At 44.5% G+C, this 20,346-nt stretch overlaps 2 protein-coding genes across 4 annotated transcripts in view; one reads left to right on the plus strand and one right to left on the minus strand.

Annotated features, from left to right (window-relative positions):
• Positions 1 to 3,939: 3,939 nt before the first annotated feature.
• LOC140517655 (uncharacterized) lies at positions 3,940 to 10,232 on the minus strand. 2 transcript variants are annotated; one of them, XM_072629106.1, is made up of 3 exons: positions 9,644 to 10,232; positions 8,160 to 8,343; positions 3,940 to 4,423 (listed from the first exon to the last, which is right to left on the minus strand). In XM_072629106.1, exons 1-2 carry the CDS (start codon positions 10,227 to 10,229, stop codon positions 8,282 to 8,284), a joined length of 648 nt encoding a protein of 215 aa, XP_072485207.1. In that variant the 5' UTR covers positions 10,230 to 10,232; the 3' UTR covers positions 3,940 to 4,423; positions 8,160 to 8,281. The 2 variants fall into 2 exon arrangements, with proteins under 2 accessions (XP_072485207.1, XP_072485206.1); XM_072629105.1 differs by lacking the exon at positions 8,160 to 8,343.
• PPP2R2D (protein phosphatase 2 regulatory subunit Bdelta) overlaps positions 10,150 to 20,346 on the plus strand; it is a 44,850-nt gene continuing 34,653 nt past the window's right edge. The window contains exons 1-2 of one of the 2 annotated variants that reach the window (XM_072629104.1): positions 10,150 to 10,234; positions 10,405 to 10,515. In XM_072629104.1, coding sequence (XP_072485205.1) covers positions 10,228 to 10,234; positions 10,405 to 10,515 — 118 coding nt within the window. In that variant the 5' untranslated portion in view covers positions 10,150 to 10,227. Of the gene's footprint in view, positions 10,235 to 10,404; positions 10,516 to 20,346 lie in introns of those variants that run through there. The other variant, XM_072629103.1, reaches the window with a different exon arrangement.

Raw genomic sequence — 20,346 nt, forward strand, 5'->3', positions numbered from 1 at the left:
GCAAAGGCAAAAAAAGGGAGAGGCCAAGGTGCCCGTGGGAGTGTGTCTTCTCCTTGCCAAAGTCTGCTGTGGAGGTGCATGCCTTGCTCTGTAGTGGCCAGAAGAGGTTGGAGTCCCCTCCTACCCACCAGAGACCTGTAAGCCTCATAGCCAAAGCTGCCCCAGAGTTTCTGCCTCTTCCTCTGATGACCAGCAGCCCAATCTGACTTGCAACAGGAATGGAGCCTCCTGTAGCTGCAGGGTTTATATACTTAATTGCTTCCTGCAAGGAGGGCAACTGAGAGAACCAAACAGAATCTTGGTTTTAGATGTGGCCTTGTGGTTAAACCCACATTCACTGGGGCTTTGTGTGAGCTGTTCTGCACAGAAACCAGCTCAAACTGTGAACTCCCCAGGATTCCCATCTCTTGTGAGGGACTTCTGGGCACTCTGGGATGCTGGGCACAAGGTTCTGCTTTGTTTGCTAACTGTTGTCACCTTTTATTTGTTTATCAAATCGATGCTAAGAATAAAAGCCACTGAATGCAGCATTCAGGCCCTGGGGCAGAGCTAAGGAGAGCAAGTGACTCGAAGTTGGACGAAGTCCCCCCATAAGGAGCCAAACCTCGGAACACTACTGGCACCAACTTCAACCCAGGCCCAGGGACTCACCATCTACCCTACTGGCCACAAGTGGGTTCCTAGCACTCTGCCCCCTTTTCTGCACCTTCCTCACTGATTGATAATTATATCAATACCTACATTGCTATCATGAAGGGTGTGATGCTCTCCTGCCATTCCATGTGACTCCACTAAGAAAGCCCAGAATGCTGGGTCATAGGCTGCCCAGAACAAAGCTTGGTCCCTGACTGCCCCTCCCTGGTTGCTCATGTCTATCCATTTCAAGCCCCACCCTCCTGGGTTCCTAGTCCATTCTACCCCATCCTTGCATTGTGCCAGTTGGAACCCCTTCTATTTGTTAGCAAGCTGCCTTTCCATCTGTACCCTCCTTCTGGAAATTACTTTGCACATATTCTGCATTTAATTATATGTATGTGTGTGCAATTTCCACTCAATAGAATATAATCATCTCCTTAAGGGTAGAGGTTATAATGATTTTGTATTTGTATTCTCAGAGACTCATGTAGTGCCTGACACATAGTAGGCACTAATATAATTAACATAATATGAGCTTGTTGAATTAAATTGACGTAGGGCTCATTGGAACTTGGGAAGTATAACCTTAATATTAATGCTCATACAATAAAACAATTAGAAGAGAAACAGACCATATACCTCTCACAGCTATAAGTAGTAGATGGATTCTTAACCAAATGAGATATAGAAACCTTTACAATATATAAAGTGGAGAACTTTTATTACTTGAAACTGAAAAGCTTCCTCCCAGGCCATGAATACATGTAGGATGAGAACAGAAGTGGTCAAATGGAGGAAGAATCTTTGTATCAAATTTCTCTATTAAGGGCTTGGTTTCCAAACAAATAGTTCACAAAAGAGAGACTGCAAAGTATTCACGATCACATTAAAACAAGGTTCCAGATCACTAATAATAAGAGAAAGGCAAATCAAAACAACCCTGAGATATGCAAATTGGGAAAAAGGACCAAAAATGGCAACAGTCAATGTTGGAGGGATTGTGGAAAGATGGGCACACTAAAAACACAGTTTTGGTGGAGCAGTGAAATGGTAAAACCATTCTGGAAAATAATTTTGAATTATGCAAGGTAAGTAACAAAATTGTCCATACCCTAAAACAAATACTCCATTACCCCAAGAAGCCATTAATCAGAAAAAAAATCCCTATATACTCCAAAAATATTTGTAGCAGTATTGTTGTGATAACTAAGAAATTTAACTAAAGCAAATACCATCAGTTGGGAAATAGCTAAACAAATTGAGGGATATGAATGTAATGGAATACTACTGCACCATAAGAAATGATTCATGTGAGGAATACAGAGAAGCCTGGAAAGACTATATAAACTGATGCAAAGGGAAGCAAGCAGAGCCAAGAAAACAATGTACACAATGGTCCTAACAATCGAAATGGAAAGAACAACCAGACAGCCCAAAATCAAAAGTAAATGTAACCAAACTATAAAGACCAAGAATTCAGAGAAATGAGGAGATACCTTCAATCCAGTCCTTCGTGGAGGCGGCAAGTCCACAGGTGTTACACATCAGACTTTTTCAATATATCCTTCAGTTGTCCTGATTCTTCCCCCTCTCTAGAAAAAAATCCTATTTGTCATATGTGACGGCTCTTTGGGAGGCAGAGGGGGCAGACACATGGGATACTAAGGTGATATAAGAAAATATCAATAAAAACTTATTTTTTTAAAACATGGGAAATAGAGTTCACCTGTGGATGGGGGCTCAGACCTTATCTAATTAGATAAATCTCTAGGTTCACACACACTCTTATACAACGACTTGGTTCTTCCTCATATTTAGAGGCAGAGATGAGGTATAGCACATTGATAACTCTCAGAGCATCAGAGAAAACAGAGTACTTTCATGTTTCCCCAGGAGGACATGCACAAACTGCCAGGGTTATTATGAGACTCCCTAGGATACAATGCTTAACACTGAACAGCCTTAGGTGAATAACTATCATATACACCTGGTAATTGGACATCTGACAGGAAGGAGCTCCCCCTCTGAAGTTTTCATCTTCAAATGTCTTCTGCCACTCTCTCCTCCTCCACCTGGGTCTCTCATAATATCTATATGCACAAATGATCCCATTCCATGTTATCTTCTCCAACAGATTGCTCCCACTTAATCCATACTCTTTCACAAATCTTTAATGTTGGTATCTGTCTGTCTGTCTGACTCTAAATCATTCGACTGACAGGTGCAATGTTAATCAACAGGTATAACAAAATCAGACAGAATGGAGTTCTTGCTTTTTCTTAATTCCAGCAGTTAGGAAAAACGAAGCGTTGTCAAAAGACATAGGAAAGCCTATACCTGCCACTGGCTGACCTAAACAGGTGTGTGTGCGTGTGTGTGTATGTGTGTGTATGTGTGTGTGTGTGTGTGTGTATCACAGGTCATTGAAGAAGGGGTCATGGGACCAAAAGGCACTGAGGATGCTGTGGTAGCCTATCTTCATAATTTAGGGCAAGGGCATGCTGAGATGAGATTTCTGACTGTTTTCAAAACTGACTCAACATTCCTGTAAATGTGGCAAATGAGACCATGGAATGCTTATTATCCAATCTGTATCTTCTAAGAATTCTACCTTGGGGGAAAAAATGGACATCCTACATAATGCCTGGCAGTTAAAACTCACATGACATTGATGGCAGACAAGATGCCAGAGCCTCCAGGGAAGAGAATCTTCCCCAGAAACTGCCTCATTTAGATTTTGTTATCCTCCACAAGGGCTTAGTAAGTTTTTCAGCCTGCAGATATGAAAAGTTGCTTTCCAGGTTGATAAAGCATACAAAATCCCAAAGGTTAGATTTCAATATAGACTCTCTATTGACACACAGAGATGGTCACACCCTTGATCTTGTATCACCTACAAAAATTCTCCTCTGTCCATGTACTCCAAACTTTACAACATCTAACTCTGTTCTTTGGCTTCAGCATGACTTCCAGACTCCCCAGCCCTCAGATCTTCCACAGGGACAAACCAGTCTTCTCCCTTTCAAATCCCAACATCTGATCTACAACTGCATTCCTGTTCATATACTATTAAATGGATCTAACTAAATGGATCTAATTAAATGGCTTCCTTTCACACTCAGCTCAGATCCTACCTTTCTGGAGGAGGCCCTTCCTGGGTCACTCCCCATGCCCACTGCTTGCACCTTCTCTCTGAGGTTGCCTGGTATGTCTGTCATTACTGGCCTGCTCTCTCCCCCATTCATTTCTTGAAGGTAGGGACTATTTTTGTTTTTCTTTGTGTCTTCAGAGTTTAACACAGTGTCTGGAACATAGTAAGTGTTTAATAAATGCTTAAGGAGTGACTAACCCTCAAGTTATGACATGTCCAAATACCAAGAATTAGGGTAATTGCCTTGTAAAATACAGGAAGTTATCACAACCTTGGATTCAGAATAAAGAAACTCACAAAAGAGATTTTTAAAGTGCTTAACATAATAACAGATGAAGCAAAAATGCAAAGTCTTTTTTCATCTTTCCAGTGGGTAGAACCACAGTGGGACACAAAGGATGTAGGTCCTGCACTTTGAAGACCCAAGGTGTCCTTGGTGGGTCACCTTCCTCAGTCTGCTTTCGTTAGTCTCAATTCTCTCAAATTTTCCATATTTGTTCCGAAACCCTTCCACTGATGCTCTTTCTCCTGTCTTTCCACGTTTCTCCAACAAAGGACTTCTCTCTCTCTTCTTCCATCTTTCCTTCTTCACTAGCATCTTCCTTGCTCCCCATAAACATGCCCAGGTCTTCCATCCTTAAAAACAAAGCAAAATAAACAAAAAACCTGGACCCCACCCTTCTGTCCTGGCATCTACCTTTCTTTTTTCTTTAAATAAATTATTTATCTATCTATCTTTAGTTCTCAACATTCACTTTTATAAGATTTTGAGTTCTAAATTTTCTCCCCCCCAACTCAGCTTCCCACTCCCAAGCATGCAATATAATATTGGCTATACATGTGCAATCATATTAAACATATTTTCACATTGGTCATGTTGTAAAGAAGAATTCGAATAAAAGGGAAAAATCATGAGAAAGAAGAAACAAAACAGAGAAAGAGAGAGAATAGTATGTTTCAATCTGCATTCAGAGTCCATAGGCTCCTGAGGTTCCTGAATATGGGAGTGACAGAATCTGATCTGTAATTAAGAAGTATCACCTAGTTTCAGTTCCCATGTGCTGAATGATCATCTCCATCCAGATGAAGCCCAGGTTTCGTTATCCACCTGAAGCCCTTTCTGACCTCAAGTGTTGCTCCTTCCACCGCTTGCAGAATATTGCCCCTGGAATCACAGACTCACAGAGTCAAAGGATCTGGATCTGAATGAGAATCCATCCCCTCCTCATCTCTACAACATACTCCATATTCTACTTTTGCCTGAAGACCTGGCACATGAGAGAAACCACTACCTCCTGAAGACATCTCTGTAGGAGAGGGTGGCTTCTAAGTTGTCCATCCATTGTTCCAGGATCTGTCCCCAGGAAGAAAACAGAACAAGTCCAATCCTTCTTCCACATGGCAACCCTTCAGTTACTGGGAGGTGGCTCTCATTTGTCTGAAGAGTCTTCTTTCCTCTAAGTTAAACATCCCCAGGTCTTACATTCAAGGTACAACCTTGAGGTGCTTCTGATTGTCCTGAACATCCTCCTCTGGACCCTCTCCAAATAATCAATGTCCTTCCTCAATGCACAGCCTTCCAGATTGGGGACTGTCATCACCTCTGGACCTGCATGCCACATGCTGAGCAGGCATTCAAACTGCCGTGATATTCCTAGTGGCCACAAAGACTGGTGACTCATTTGGATGAACCAGTCCTCCCCCAGCTTGTATTTGTGACCCCAATGTACCAATTCTTCCTACTAAATGCCATCTGATTGAATGTAGCCCAGTATTATAGATCATTTGGGATCCTAATTCTGCAGCATCCAGCTTGTTAGCAATCCATCCCAGCTTTATGTTAAGTCGGGTATATGATAAGCATGCCAACTAATCTATCTCCCCCTCCAAAAACTGTAAACAGCACACACCTCTAGGGTACTCCATTAGAGAGCACCTTCCAAACCATTATCATTAATTACCACTGGTTCCAGCCATTCAACCAATTCTGAATTCACATAAGCATACTTTCATGTAGCCCACATTTCTATATCTCTTCTACAAGAAAAGCATCAACGATGTTATTGAACACTGAAATCTAGGCCAACTGTATCTATAGCATATGTTTAGTAACCTTACCAAAGAAAAGAATGAGGTTAGTCTGGCATGAACAACTTTTGCTGAAGCTTCCATATTATTAAATCTTTGCGGTTACTGCTTCCTTTTCTTGGTGTTCACTAACCATCTCTCTAATGATATGCTTTAGAATTTCAAGAGGCATTGAAGTCTACTCCACCTGCCTCATGATGGTAGTCTGTTTATTCCCCTCTTTAAAAATAAACCAGGTCATTTGTCTTTCTTTAATCCTATGATCTATCTGCCCACCTCATTCTTTCAAAGGATCTTTCAAAGATTGGTGACTTTGGTTCTGCAATCACATCAGCCAGTTTTTTCAGGACTCAAGGACACAAAGTTCATCTAATCCAATCATCCTATCCTCTTCATCATCAAGGACATTCTTAGTCTCTTCCTATCTTAGGTATCCCCTTAATTAATACTGCCCTTGTCTACCACACCTCTCCACTTGGCAAGGGAATCTTCATACTTACAGGAAATGGTGATGTCTGTATTTATGTCTATTCTTTTATCCATTTCGCACTTTTCAACAATGGCTGGTTAAATAGGTCAGCATGGATCTGACAACCTCTCAGGTGCCCTCTAGTATCTGATGACCCTATGTACTACTTAGCCATGCTTTTCTTCTGTCTTTTGCCATCTAAACATTATTATCCCTTCAATTAAAACAGAAGAAAAAACACAATTGAAGCAGTTCTGCCTCCTTCAGTCTTAAGTTTTCAGTCTTCTCCTGAAGACTCTGGAGAGTAGGCCAATCTTGGCATCCTCCTCTTCCCTTCATGAAGCCAAAAAATGCCTTGGACTTCCTGAGCTTTCCTGGATGGTCTCAGCTTTGCCTGAGCCTTCACACTTGCCCATATCCTGACTGTGCTCTTCTGTGACCTTGTATTCACTCAGCTCAGTGCTCTTGATTCCAAGTTCTAAATATTCCTTCTTTCAGAATTTCAATTGCTTGTTGTATTCTCTGAGCACCCACATTCATCTTCTTTAGAAAACTTTCTTTTTTATCCTCACAGGAATTGCTCTTTGGAAGTGGAGAACTTCTCATCCCTTCTGAGCCTCTACTAGGCTTCTATCTTTTTGGGAACCCTTTGAAGTCTGCCCTTCTGAAACACAAAGTGCACGTCAGCCCCTGCCTGGCTTTCCTCTCCCCTTCCATAAACTCTAATGTGAAGTGGTTACTTCTTTCCAAAGTTACTCATCATTTCTACCTCAGCAACTTAGAAGCCTTCCTTGTGCATAAGAATCAAATCTGGAATAGAATTTCCCCTCATTGGTATTCCACTGTTTGAACCTTGTCCCAGGCATCTCAAACTCCAAATGTCCAAAATAGAATTATTTCCCATTACACCCTGACAAACTTCCAGCTTTCCTTTGTCTGTTGAGGTCACTCCTCTGCTTACAATCATTCAGGATCATAACTACAGAGTCATCCTGGTCTCTTCCCTCTCCTACCCCCACTTCCCATCTATTAGCAGGCTTTTTAAATTCCATCTCCACAGCATGACTCACATCTCTTCTTTTCTAAGGGACAGATCTGTCCTTTTCTAAGGTAGCTGGTAGGACAGTGGGCAGAGATATGGGCCTGGAGTCAGGAAGACTTAAGCTCAAGTGTGGCCTCAGACATTTATTGACTGGGTAATCCTGGGCAAGTCACAACCTCTGTTTGCCTCAGTTTTCTCAACTCTAAAATAAGGATAACCATAGCATCTACCTCACAGGGCAGTTGTGAGGATCAGATGAGATCATATTTGTAAGAGCACTTAGCATGGCAACTAATACACAGTAGGCATTTAATACGTATTTATTAATTATTGAATGTTTGCTATAAATGTTTACTCCCCTCTTCCATTTCTCTCTATCCACACAGTCAGCAGTCTTGTTCCAACCCTTACCAATTCAAGGCTGGACCTTTGAAAGGGTCTCCTGATTGGTATCCCTGCTCCTAGGATCTCCCCTCACTGATCCATCCTTCACACAACTGGAAAAGTCCTATTTCTAGGATATCTCCCTGACTTGGTCATTCTTCTGTTGTACAAAATCTTTGAGTGACTTCCCACTATCTCTAGAACAATACAGACACACTCTTCAGCCTGTTCTTCTGAGTCCCTTTTCAAACTAACTCCATCTTATTCCCTTTCATGCCCTTTTATGTTCATTCTTTGTTTTCAAAGAAGACCATGACACCAGAGAAATGATTACATGACTTGCCCTTGACTTTGTTTTGAGTGAGGGAGAGCTGTGCAAGGTCACCAACCTCACTTTTTCCTCCTGAGTCATCTGGGTCCAGTGACCAGATATTCATCAGGATGACTGGAGATGGGCCAGGATGCAGTGGGAGACCTTGGCCTTCTTAGGCTGGCCTTTTCAGGTACTCATTTAGAGGGAAGTAACACCCACTGAGTAACTAGGCCTCTTTAAGAAGTAGTCAGGGAATGGTCCTTTTAATGAAAAAAAGAAAAACAAAGAAAAAAGAAATGAATGACCAAATGAATAGGACTACTTGTAGAATTTCCTGAATGTAGGACCTGAATGTGGACCCAATGCCACACCTTTGGACACACTCTCTAGTCTCCCTCAAGATCTGTGAGAATCCTTGGCTTCCTGAGGAATCAGATCAGCCATTGGCTTCCTCATACTACCTTTTTATATCTCTCAGGCCTCAAATGATATTGTATGCACTCATCTGTGTTCATTTGGTATCAATCCATCCATAAACATTTATTTAAAGAAAAGGCTGGATGGCTGACCACTCATAGGGTGAGCTGGAGTGGGGATTCAGGCTGTGTTCAGGTGCAGGTGGGACCAGATGACCTTGGGGGCCCTTCTAAGTAAGAGATGTGCCTGTGTCTTACACAGACAACATGGATGAACAAGGGTTTCAAACTGTGGGCTACTGTGGAGCCAGCTTTAGACACTTCCTAGCTGCGTGACTCTGGGCAAGTCACTTTACCCTATTTGCCTGTTTCCTCATCTGTAAAATGAACTGGAAAAGGAAATGGCAAAGCACTGTAGGACTTTTGCCAAAAAGACTCCCACGTGACTGAAAAGACTGAACAACCAGAACAAAAGTACTTTCAACAATAACTACCCTGACATTCATGTGGGCGCTTTCAAGTTTTCAATGGCCTCACATACACGATGACTAGAGGTGACCTTGCAGCCGAGAAGGGCTCTGAGTTCAAGTCCTGCCTTTAATAAAAAGAGTTGACCTCGGACAAATCACCTACTCTTTGTGTTCTTGGCAAGTTATTGATCAGCATCCGGAGGAGAGTTTCTGTAGGGAAGTTACCCATAGGGATAAATTATGAATGATGAACTTACAGCCTGGGGATTCTGGGATTCCCCCATATTCAAAGGGAGACTCCTTGTCTCCTACGTTCCTCCAGGGCCCCGGAGTGAGTGCCCAGTGGGAGACCCTCAGCCCAGGGGGGTGAGGGGAAGGGAGGGCACAGAAGGAGGACCCTGCTGCAGCCCTCACCTGCCCCCTCTGAGGCTCAGTTTCCTCACCTGTGAAATGGATTTGGGGACCTCCAAGACCCTTTGCATCTCTTTGCCTGCAAAGGGGCTCTCTCCTCCCCTGCCTCTGCCTCCCCCTTTCTTCTCCTCTCCCCTTCCCTCCTTCCCCTTGCCTTTCTCAAACACCCCTCCCCCACTCCGCCTCTGCCTCCCCCTTTCTCCCCCCCTCCCCTTCCCTCCACCTCTCCGCCCCTCCCTTCGCCGAGGCTCCTCCCTCTTTACCAGGCAGGAGGAGCACCGGGCGGGAAAGGTAGCGGGACTCGGGAAGGGTTCTGGGAAGGAGGCCGTAACTTGAGGTGAGGGGAGCGCGACCCCCAACGGAGGATAGGGCCTGGAGAGGAGCCGGGGCGGGGCCTCGGAGGCGGAGGTGTAGGGGAGCGGAGCCTTCTGAGCAGGTGTCGGGGCGTGGCCTTTGGGGGGCGTTGCCTCGGGGGCCGCTGGGGAAGTGAGGGGCGGAGCCTCGGGAGGATGGCTCGGGGCGGGGCCACGGGGCAGCGTATAGGGAGAAGCCTCGGGGCCGGCGTCGGGGCGTGGCCTCTGAGTAGCGTATGGAGCGCAGCCTTAGGAGGAGCGCTCGGGGGCGGGGCCGACCGGGGGCGTGGCCTCGAGCGGAGGGCGGTGACGCCATCGGTCCGGGCGCCGGCTCGGGGCGCCATTTTGCGGGGGGAGGCGGCGCTCGGTCCGCGGCGGCAGAGGCGCGGGCGGAGCTGCAGGAGCCCAGCCGGGGCCCCGCCGCCGCCGCCCACCCCGGCCCGGCCCGGCCCCGGCCCCGACCCGCCGCGCACTCCGGGCCTGGCTTGGCAGCCATGGCAGGTGAGGCGCCGTCCGCCCCCCCCTCCCCTCCCTCCCCTCCCTCCCCCAGCTCTGCCCCGCGTCCCCCTTCCCCGCTCCCCGGGTCTCCCCCCGCCGTCCCTGCCCGTGACCTCCGCGTGACCCCGTCCCCCCTCCCCGACTGCGCTGACCGGCCCGTGCGCTCGTTGCAGGAGCCGGCGTGGGCGGCGGCCCGGGCGGCGGCCCGGCTGCGATGGGCGGCAGCGACCTGCAGTGGTGCTTCTGGCAGGTGAAGGGCGCCATCGACGAGGACGTGGCCGAAGGTAAGGGCGCTCCCCCTTCCCCCCCGCGCCCCTCCCCGGGCTGGCCACTCGGACCCTTGACGCTCCCCCGGGGCTGGCCGCTCGGACCCTGCCCCGGGCTCGGGCTGAGGGCTCCCCTGCCCCCCTCCCCGCTCTGGTTCTCGGGCCCTGCAGACCCCCATTCCCCCGGCTCCGCCTTCACTTTTAAGGAAGGGGGGCGCTGTGAGTTGTTGTGTTCATCGTATCGGTCGCTAAGCGTCGTGAAGCGCTCCCCGTCTGCCGAATTCCCTTCCGATGGGAGCCCCAGGGTGCGTGTCCGGGGGTTGGGGGTCCCCAGGGGACACCCCGTGTGGGGGCCAGAACGGACCCGCCGGGATCCGTTGAGGTCACTGAGGGGGCTGACCCAGGCCCAGAGCTCGCAGAGGTCAGCATTCGGGTGAGAGCTATCTCAGTTGGAAGCCGAGAGGAACAGGTGAGAGGACTAGGACCGTGAGGCCAGGTGGAAGAAGAGCAGACTAGGCCGATGGACAGCAGGGAGCAGAGGATTAAATGGGGGTGGTTGTTTTTGGGGAGCAAGGGAGGAGACCGTCGGTGCGAGGAACGGGGACAGGGGGCAGTCTGCTGGAGAAAACAGGACCGAGGTTGTGTGGATGGCAAAGAGAGGGGCCTTCGAGAGTTTGGAGAGGAGGAGATAAATGGAGGCAGGGCCTGGAGGAGGGAAGAAGGGGGAGGCAAAGTCAGGGAGGATGGAAGAAGGAGCTGCAGGAACAGCCACCGGGGAGACTGTAACTTCATTTGTAGTAGACTGAGTCAGCTGGGTTTCCAGACTTTCATTGGCTCTGTCCACGTGTGCAGAGGGTCTGAGTCATTCAGGTTTGGCAGGGCATGAGGGAAGAAGCCATGGGAAATAGGAGTGGAGAGTTGAAGGGGTTGCCCTGGGAGTCTAGATTAGGAGTAAAGGAGGCAGAGAGCATATGGTCTGGGTAAAAAAATTGTATTTAGTAAAGATCACAGTAAGCATTCTTTAAAAGCATTGGGTAATGGGCATCTGGATGACCACAAACAGAATGGTGTCTAGTATTTTCAACACACTCAGTGGAAAAGACAAAAGATTCTTTTTTGTTTTCCTCTCATCTATCAGCAGTGCTCCACAAAGATACTTGGTGAAGAGACAGTGGGAATTCCTTTGGGTGCCCCCATCATCCACTGCTGTAGCATGGACTTGGCTCCATTTGAAAGCAGAGAAGGGAGGGAGCATCCAGGTTCATAGAAGGCACATCTGACTTCCAGGGCCATGGCCCATGAAATCCCTGCATCTTTTTTGAGACCTGGCCCTTGCCTCTTGGTGACCCTAACCTGGGACAAGACTCCATATCTGGCACTGTGTCCCATGGCACGCTACCTTTTTTTTACCTCTCTCTCTCTGTTCCCTCCCCCTTCTTAAGATTTGGCTCCTACATAGGGATTCTCATTGAGCCCCATGGGATGCTAGGTATGCAGCCAGAGACGAGAACTTGCTCCATCCTTTCTGCTGTTCCTATTTCCTCCCCATCTGCCCCCTAGGAAAGTGTGCCCCAGTCAGAGGAACCACCCAGGATAAGGGAGATCCATGGTCTCCAATATACATTGAACGTTGGTTCAGTTTTTGTCGCTGATTTCATTGTCTCACAAAAACTTGCCAGTAAAATGACATTTATTTGGACAAAGAGCTGCCTACCCTGACAGGAGGAAGGTTGGCACCAGCCCCAAAGCTCCCTTGGTCATCATCACAGTTTCAGGCTGATAGAGAATGTGTTTCTTGTGGAAAGAGGAGAAACCTTTGTTATATAATGTGGCCTTCCAAGGTCATTGAGGTACATGTGTGTTCTGGTGCCAGGTAGGCCCGTGGAGCCTCCAAGTGTGCTTGGTTTCTGAACTTACGTGATTCACTTGGGGATGAAAAGATATTTTTCTAGAGGTTTTAAATCCACGTAAAGAGAATGTCTTCACTTTTAAGGTACTTCTCAAAATGACATCTACTAATAATAATTGGGAAATTCCTCTTTATCAATCTAAGTTTGATTAAGGAAGCACCTTCATCTCAGCTCAGTATTCACAGTAATTGAGCAGTCAGTGGGAAGAGAAAGTCCTGAACATTCATTCACACAAATATAGACACCAGAAAGTGAAGTTGAGCTGGAAAGGGCCATTGAAGGTGAATCTTACTTGTCCTACTTGGGCCTTGTAACCTCCACATCAAGTTGGGCTTCTAAATTGACTGGCTTTGGGGAAATGATATTCCCTTAGTTTTGCATCTATGTAAGTGGATTATTTTGTCTCATGATATGTGGAATTTTGAATCTTTTCCCTCATTTTGCCATCTGCATTTAGTGAGCTTCCTTAGGAAAACTTTAGTTTCAAGGCTATAAGGCATTAAACTCTCCTATGAGTTCCATCTTTAGACCCAATTTGGATGAAAGTCATAGCAAGTACCACTAGCCAAGAGGGCCTGCACATTTGTAGCATGTTTTCAGTAATTCCCTCTTGAGCCAAACTGCCTCATTTCCCAGGTGGTGATTTTAGGACATAGAGAGGAACTTTGAAAAAGGAGTGGGAGTAGATAGGAAGTCAGTACCTCTTGGCAGAGAACTTAGGAACTGCCATTGCTGGTCCATTGCAGGGGCCTAGAAGCATTTACAAGTTCATTGAATGCAGAATTGTCTAAAAAGAAAAACAGCTTCTTGGTATTTTTCAACTAATGACAGTTTGGCATTTCATAACAAAACCTTAACTTTATTCATTTTGTGTGGACATGGAAGAGGTTCTTATTCTTTGAAAGGTTTCCATTTTGATTCCTATCTTTAACTTGAATTTTACAATGTAGTTGTCAGAAGCATATGATACAAACCATCATTGGGGAAATCTGGCCTGCTGGCAGACTGTCTAGTAAATCCTTCTATCTAGCAGGTCCATGTCTTTTGAATTCAGAAGGAAACTTCTCTTAGTGAGAATCAGTTTCAGGATACTGTTTGTGCCTCATCATTACTAATAATTGGATTAATTTGTTAACATATTTTGAACATAGAGTATTTGAGGCTAGGTACTACACCTCAAGTAAAGAATCGCCTCCCAATGCAGTGCATAGGCTTAAAAGATGAGGGCATGGAGAAGGTTCTTTGCCCTGCCAGGATGTGGCAGAGACAGCTGGAAGAGAGGTTGGCTTGTTGTTGTTCAGGGGAGACATTGGTTTCTTCTGTGTGAGGCTTGTTTTTCTTCACTCAGAAATCTGTAGAGGGGCTGTCCTTGGGTACTTCTTAGGCAACTAAATATTCATTTTATTTAACTATGTGTTCGTTGTTGATCTGTTGTTTCAGTTGTGTCCTGCTCCTGTGACTCCTCATGGGGTAAAGATGGTGGAGGGGTTTGCCATTTTCTTCTCCAGTTCATTTTATAGGTGAGCAAACTGAGGCAAACAGATGGAAGTGACTTGCCCAGGGTCACACAGCTAATAAGTGGCTGAGAGCAGATTTGAGCTCAGGAAGATGAGTCTTCCTCATTCCAAATGGCCCAGGGCTCTAACCATTGTGCCACTTAATTACTTAGTTGTATAATATAGGTTGCTGTCTTCAGAAGAGGTGCTGAGCTGTATTGGTAGAGGGAATTTCCCAGACCTAGGAAAAGGCAGGTCCACAATCTCTCCTTTTGCTGAGTACATCAGTGACAGCTGCTCGTGGAGTGGGTACCTTGATACACTGTGTGGCTTCGTTTCTGTTGGGTTCAGGTTTGGGCTCTCAAGAAGCCTTTTCTGCATCTTCAAAGATTCTAGCAGCAATTTACTATTTCCCCTTTTCCTGCCCTCTTCTTTTCCATTTTTGTACAAACTTTATTTGTCCACACTTGGAAGGCTCCCTGGGAGCAAAGCCCCTCCTCTCTTCCTCTTCCCTTGGGAAGAACCAGGCTCGGTGAAGGTACATAGTAGGTGCCTAACAAATGATTTTGAATAATTGATCTGTGGCCTTCTTTGGAAAGAGTTCTAGGAGGAAGCTAGTGACTGACCTGGGTGTGGGTCACTCCTGGATGCTGCCACCTAGCCCCTCTCTCCTAACCCTCCAGACTGGTCTCTTCCATGGCCCAGAGCACTTTCCTAGTTCTCTTCCCCCCTTCATCATAATTCACATTTCATGGTTATAGTTAAAAATGCTTTCTTCCTGACAAACTTGCACTGACACTTGTTATGCATAGCTCCACTTTACAGGTGGAGAAATGAACAGTTCAGCGTTCTGTCCAGGGCGCTGTAATTGAGAAACATTGTCAGAGTCCAAACCCAAATCCAGGTTTTTTGACTGCCAGGTCGGGGCTTGTGGTGGTAACTGACACAGCCCTGGAATGTTCTTGGCCAGTTCTCACCTGGCAGTGCTGGTGACCCTGATACCCAGATGAGTTTGTTTGCAGGTGTCCATTTATTGGTGTGTGCTGTTGGAGGGCAGGAGGAAGTGTTGTTGACAAGAGGAAGGAAGGGAGACAGGAAGCTGTAATAGTTGGTTTCCAGTCCTCTAGGATGTGGGGAACTCCCAGGGAGGGATGTTATTCTGTCTTCCCAGGAACAGAGTGACAATCAAGGGATGGAGTTAGAGGACAGGAGATTCATTTTCCAAGGATTGGCGTAGGAATTCCTGGGGGGCAAAGATTGTACCCCCATTACCTGGCACAATGCTGTACACACATTAGGTGCTAGATCTGTGCCATGTCCTGCCTCTGGAGGGAAGTGAGCTTCCTATTACGAAGAGGGTCTTCAAGCAGCTACAGAAAACTTGGATGGGTTCGGACCAGATAGTTCCATTCTTCAAGGGGTTTATCATCTAACCAGGGGAACCAACCCCAGAAGATTGGACTTCACATAAGACCCTCCGCCCCCTTCCCCAAGGCCCTAAAAAACTCCTGGAAGCTGCAGAGCCCCATCTTTTGTCCTCATTTTGTGTCTGCCCAAATTCCTTACATCATTGTTGGCATTGGTGAGGCATTTAATAAGTGATTGGTTGGTGGGGTCGTTCTGTGCCCCAGGGGAGGTGAGGAATAATAAGAGCAGATACTGACCCAGACCCCATGTTAAGATGCTCAGATTCCTTTGCATACATGCTGTCATGTGTGATCCTTCCAATATTCCAGCAAGGTGGGGCTATAGGTGTTAGCCTCGTTTACATAGGAGGAAACTGAGGCTGAAAGTAGTGGGCAGGTGCCCAGGGTTGAATTCCTGTGGGTTCACCCCATTCCAGTCACAGATAATAACAAATTGGCTTTTTATGTGTTTCTCTTTGGACTTTTCTGGTTGTTGCTTTGGTTTTGGCTCCACCTTAAAGAATAAAGAAACATTTCTGTAGCAAATTAAGTAGAATTCTGTCCAAATAGATGATGATTATTGGATTAAGAGGAACTCTTGCTGTTGCTGCTGCTAAAGGTTTCTGATCACTTGGTATATTTTTATCTGATATTTTGCAAAGAGTAAAGAGAAATGGAGGCTTTTGATTAATCAGATAGATGGCTTTCAAGGTTTTGTTAGTATTTTCATTACTATATTATTCTGTGACTTTGATTAGTCTTTTTTTCTGTTCTATTTACTTTCTCCAGAAAATTTGGTCTTTATCAAAACATTAGTCTTATACCTAAACTACAATATGTGGAGCTTATTTGCTATATTTATCATATATTTATAACAAGAAGAAAAATTGAATTCTGGGTCTGCAGCTGTGTTGTCACTCCTTGACCACTATAGATTGGTCCTAGACACTAGGTCAGCTGTATTTATTAAATCTTTAAAAATTGATCATTTATTTATTTTAAACTGTCTTTTTGAGTTCCACATTCTCTCCCCACCTGCTGAGGAGGCAAGCAGAGTAGTATCAATTCTGCAGGTGTATCTCGTTTCATTGAGCTTTGCAGATAATATGGTTTTTTACAAATGGAAGCTTTGTGGCAGCAAGGCCTCAGACAAATCTGGGAACCATCTTGCCAATAGCTCATGCTCACGTCCTATCTGTACCACATTTTGGTAATTCTTGAAATATACCAGACTTCATTGTTATCATATCAGTTGTGGTGATCTGGGATCTTTGATGTTTCTGCTGTCATTGTTTTGGAGCATTCTGAACTGTGCCCGTATAAGACAATGAGTTACCTTCATTGATAAATGTTGTCTGTTCTGACTGCTCAACCAGCAGACCATTCCCCATCTCTCTCCCTCTCCCCCTACCTCTCTATTCCCTGAGCCACAACAATATCAAAATTTTCTTGTTTAATCGTTTTTCAGTTGTGTCCTACTCTTCATGACCCCCTTGTGGCGTTTTCTTTGGAAAGACACTGGAGGGGTTTGCCATTCCCTTCTCCAGTTCATTTTACTGATGAGTAGAGTGAGGGAAACTGGTTGAAGTGACTTGCCCAGGGTCACAAAGCTGGTAAAGAAAGTGCCACAGCCACTCTAGCCTTCTGCAACCCCCACCCTGATCAGTCAGCAGCCATCAAGGTTGAGGCAAGACCCTCCACCAACAAAAAGATTCCAGCTTGCTGAAGGCTCAGGTGATGGTTGGCACTTTGTTTCGGCAATAAAACATTTTTTAGTTAAGATATGTACATTTTTTTTTTACATAATACTGTTGCACACTTAATAAACTTTTAGAGTATAAACATAACTTTATATGCACCGGGAAACCAAAAAATTGGTATCACTTGCTTGATTATGATAATCATTTTGTTGAGGTGGTCTATACCTGAACCCACAACATCTCTGAGGTACACCTGTACATGTGAAATCATGCAAAACACATTTTCATGTTAACCACATCATAAAAAAAGCAAGAAAAAAAAGGTGAGAAAATAACACTTCGATGTGCACTCAGAGCTCCGTCAGTTCCTTGGGATTGTCTTAGATCATTGTGTCGATGATCACAGTAGTCAAGGCGGCTTGATGATCACAGTAGTCAAGGCAGCTTTCCGCAGTTGATCATCATGACAACATCGATCTTCTGGTTCTTCTCATTTCTCTCTGCATCAGGTCAGATAGAGCTCACCTTGTTTTTTTTAAACCACTCACTTCATCATTTCTTATAGGCAGTAATATTCCATCGTAATCATACACTACCACGTTCAGCCATTCCCCAGTTGATGAGTATCCTCTCATTTTCCAATTTTTGCCACAACAAAAAGAGCTGTTATCAGTATTTTTGTACATATGGGTCCTTTTTTCTTTGATCACTTTCGGGTTCAGACCTAGTAATGGTATTGCTGGATCAAAGGCTATGCATGGTATGGTAGCCCTTTGGGCACAGTTTCTAATTGTTCTCCAGAATGGTTGGACCAGTTCACAACTCCACCAGCAGTTTGTTAGTTCATCTATTTTCCCTCATCCCCCTCTAGCATTTATCATTTCTGATAGATATGAAATGGTACCTCAGAGTTGTTTAAATTTGCATTTCTTTAATAAGATTGAGAGCATTTTTTCATGACTGTAGATAGCTTTGATTTCTTTTTCAGAAAACTGCCTGTTCACATCCTGTGACCATTTATCAATTAGGAATTGGCTTTTATTTTTATATGTTTGACTCAGTTCTCTGTATATTTGAGGAATGAGGCCTTTATCAGACAAATTTGCCCATAAAGTTTTTTGACATTCATTGTCTGTGGTTTCTTTTAGCAAAATGACATTTCCCTGATTGTCTCTTTTAATTTGGTCTATTTTGACTTTTACTTTGTCTGAGATCATGATGACTATCTGTGCCTTTTTTGCTTCAGCTAAAGCACAATAGATTCCATTCCAGCCCTTTACTTTAACTCTCTGTGTCTTTCTGGTTCAGGTGTGTCTCATAAACATGTTGGATTCTGGTTTCTAATCCATTCTTGTTTTTGCTTCCATTTATGGGTGAGCTCATCCCATTCACATTCATAGCTTTAATTACTAACTGTATATTTCCCTCTGTCCTATTTTCTTCTGTTTCTTCTCTCTTTATCCTGCCCCTCCTCAAAAGAATTCTTTGCTTCTGACCACTGCCCCCCTTGATCCATCTTCCCTTTTATCCTTCTCATCTATTATCCTTTTCCCCTCCTGTTTCGTTATTAAGACAGAGTATATATATATAGTCTTTCCTCTTTGAACTAATTCCTATGAGTGAGGTTCAAGCACTGCCACCCTCCCCATTTCCCCCTCCATTATAAAAGTTCTTCCTTGTGTACCTCTTTTATGAGATAATGTTCCCTATTCTACTTCTCCCATCTCCCTTCTGCCGGTGCTTGCTTCTTTCTCTCCTTCCCCCTTTTGCTGAGATCATCCCAACATAATTAACTCACATCTGTGCCTTCTGTCTGTGTATATTACTTCTAACTGCCTTATTAATGTTAAAGTTCTTAGGAGTTACATAGATCACCATTCCATATAGAAATGTAAACAGTTTAACTTTAAGAGCCCTCTGATCACTCATTTGCCTTTTTATATTTTTCTTCAGTCTTGTTTTTGAACGTACAGTTTTCTATTCAGCTCTGGTCTTTTCATCAGGAATGCTTGGAAGTTTTTTATTTCTTTAAATATCCATTTTTTTCCCCTGAAGAATTATACTAAGTTTTGCTGGATAGGTATTCTTGGTTGTAAATCTAGCTCCTTTGCCTTTTAGAATTTCATGTTCCAAACACTGTGCTCTTTTAATTTGGAAACTGAAAAATCTTATGTGATCCTGACTGTGGATCCACAATATTTGAATTGCTTCTTTCTAACTGCTTGAAGTATTTTCTCCTTGCCCGGAGAGTTCTGGAATTTGGCTGTATGTGGAGTTTTCATTTTGGGATCTCTTTCAGGAGGTGATGATGGATTCTTTTAATTTTTATTTTACCCAATGGATCTCAGATATTGGAACAGTATTGCTTGATAATTGAATATTGAAATAGGATATCTAAGCTCTTTCTTTGATCATGGCTTTTAGGTAGTCCAGCAATTCTTAAATAATCAGTTTTTTGATGTACCATGGAATCATGAACTTCCAGTTGTCCAATTCTGATTTTTAAGGTGTTCTTCAGTGAATTTTTGTCTTTTTACTTTTAGGCCACTTCTCTTTTTTAAGGTGGTATTTTCTGTTTACTATTTGGTCATTTATTTCCCAGCCTGTCTTGACTTTGAACTTTGTGTTAAAGTTGGGCTCTGCTCACCTCGGGGTAGGGAGGCATTGCCCCAAGTTTCAAGTTTCTTTGTGCTGTTGTTTTCAGAGCTAGTTCTGGGGTCCACAAATCTAGGTGATGTGATTTGGAGAGGAGTGTGGTCACTGCTTTCCTGGTCTGTGCTCTGGTCTTCGTCCCCTGAGCTTTTGTTGGCTCTGCTGCCCCAAAAGTTGAGGTATTCTTTTAAAGTTCTTTGGAGGGGGATGTTGGAAAGTTTGCCTGGGCTGCTGCTTGTATCCTGCTGTCTTGGCTCTACCTCTAGTTCAACCACACTTAGAAGTATATGAATAGCACCCCTCCTGAGCACTGATTGGTTGTTGTTATAATTAATAAGTACATATGTTCTCAGTGCAGTGCTTTAAACTTTGTAACAATCCATACAATCCTGTTTTGAGTGCTGAAAATAATTTTTTCATATTTCATGAATGAGTATTTCATGTTCCTCTTTTGAGAAGCCTATGGGTTGGGTCAGAGCAAATGCATTTAAGTGAACACGAGAAGTCACTTCCCTTAGTGATGCCTGTGGTTGTCTTGTGGCATGTTCCTGGGGCGGGTGATACTACATTGAGTCTGTTAAGGGGAGCATTGTAACATAGTAGCCATTGGTCCAGAAGTATGAAGTCAATGATAGTGGAGGGTTTTATTTATTTCAGTCTTTGCTGTGCTTGCTGAAAGCCAGAA

This window comes from Notamacropus eugenii, chromosome 1 (genome assembly GCF_028372415.1).
Source record: "Notamacropus eugenii isolate mMacEug1 chromosome 1, mMacEug1.pri_v2, whole genome shotgun sequence".
NCBI lineage: Eukaryota > Metazoa > Chordata > Mammalia > Diprotodontia > Macropodidae > Notamacropus > Notamacropus eugenii.

Excerpts from the sequence above, each read along its gene's own strand:
- LOC140517655 (XM_072629105.1), bottom strand. The coding sequence starts at position 10,229 with ATGGCTGCCAAGCCAGGCCCGGAGTGCGCGGCGGGTCGGGGCCGGGGC. Across the intron at positions 4,424-9,643 it reads CCCGGTGCTCCTCCTGCCTG|GATGGAAGACCTGGGCATGT; the intron begins GTAAAGAGGGAG and ends TTTGTTTTTAAG.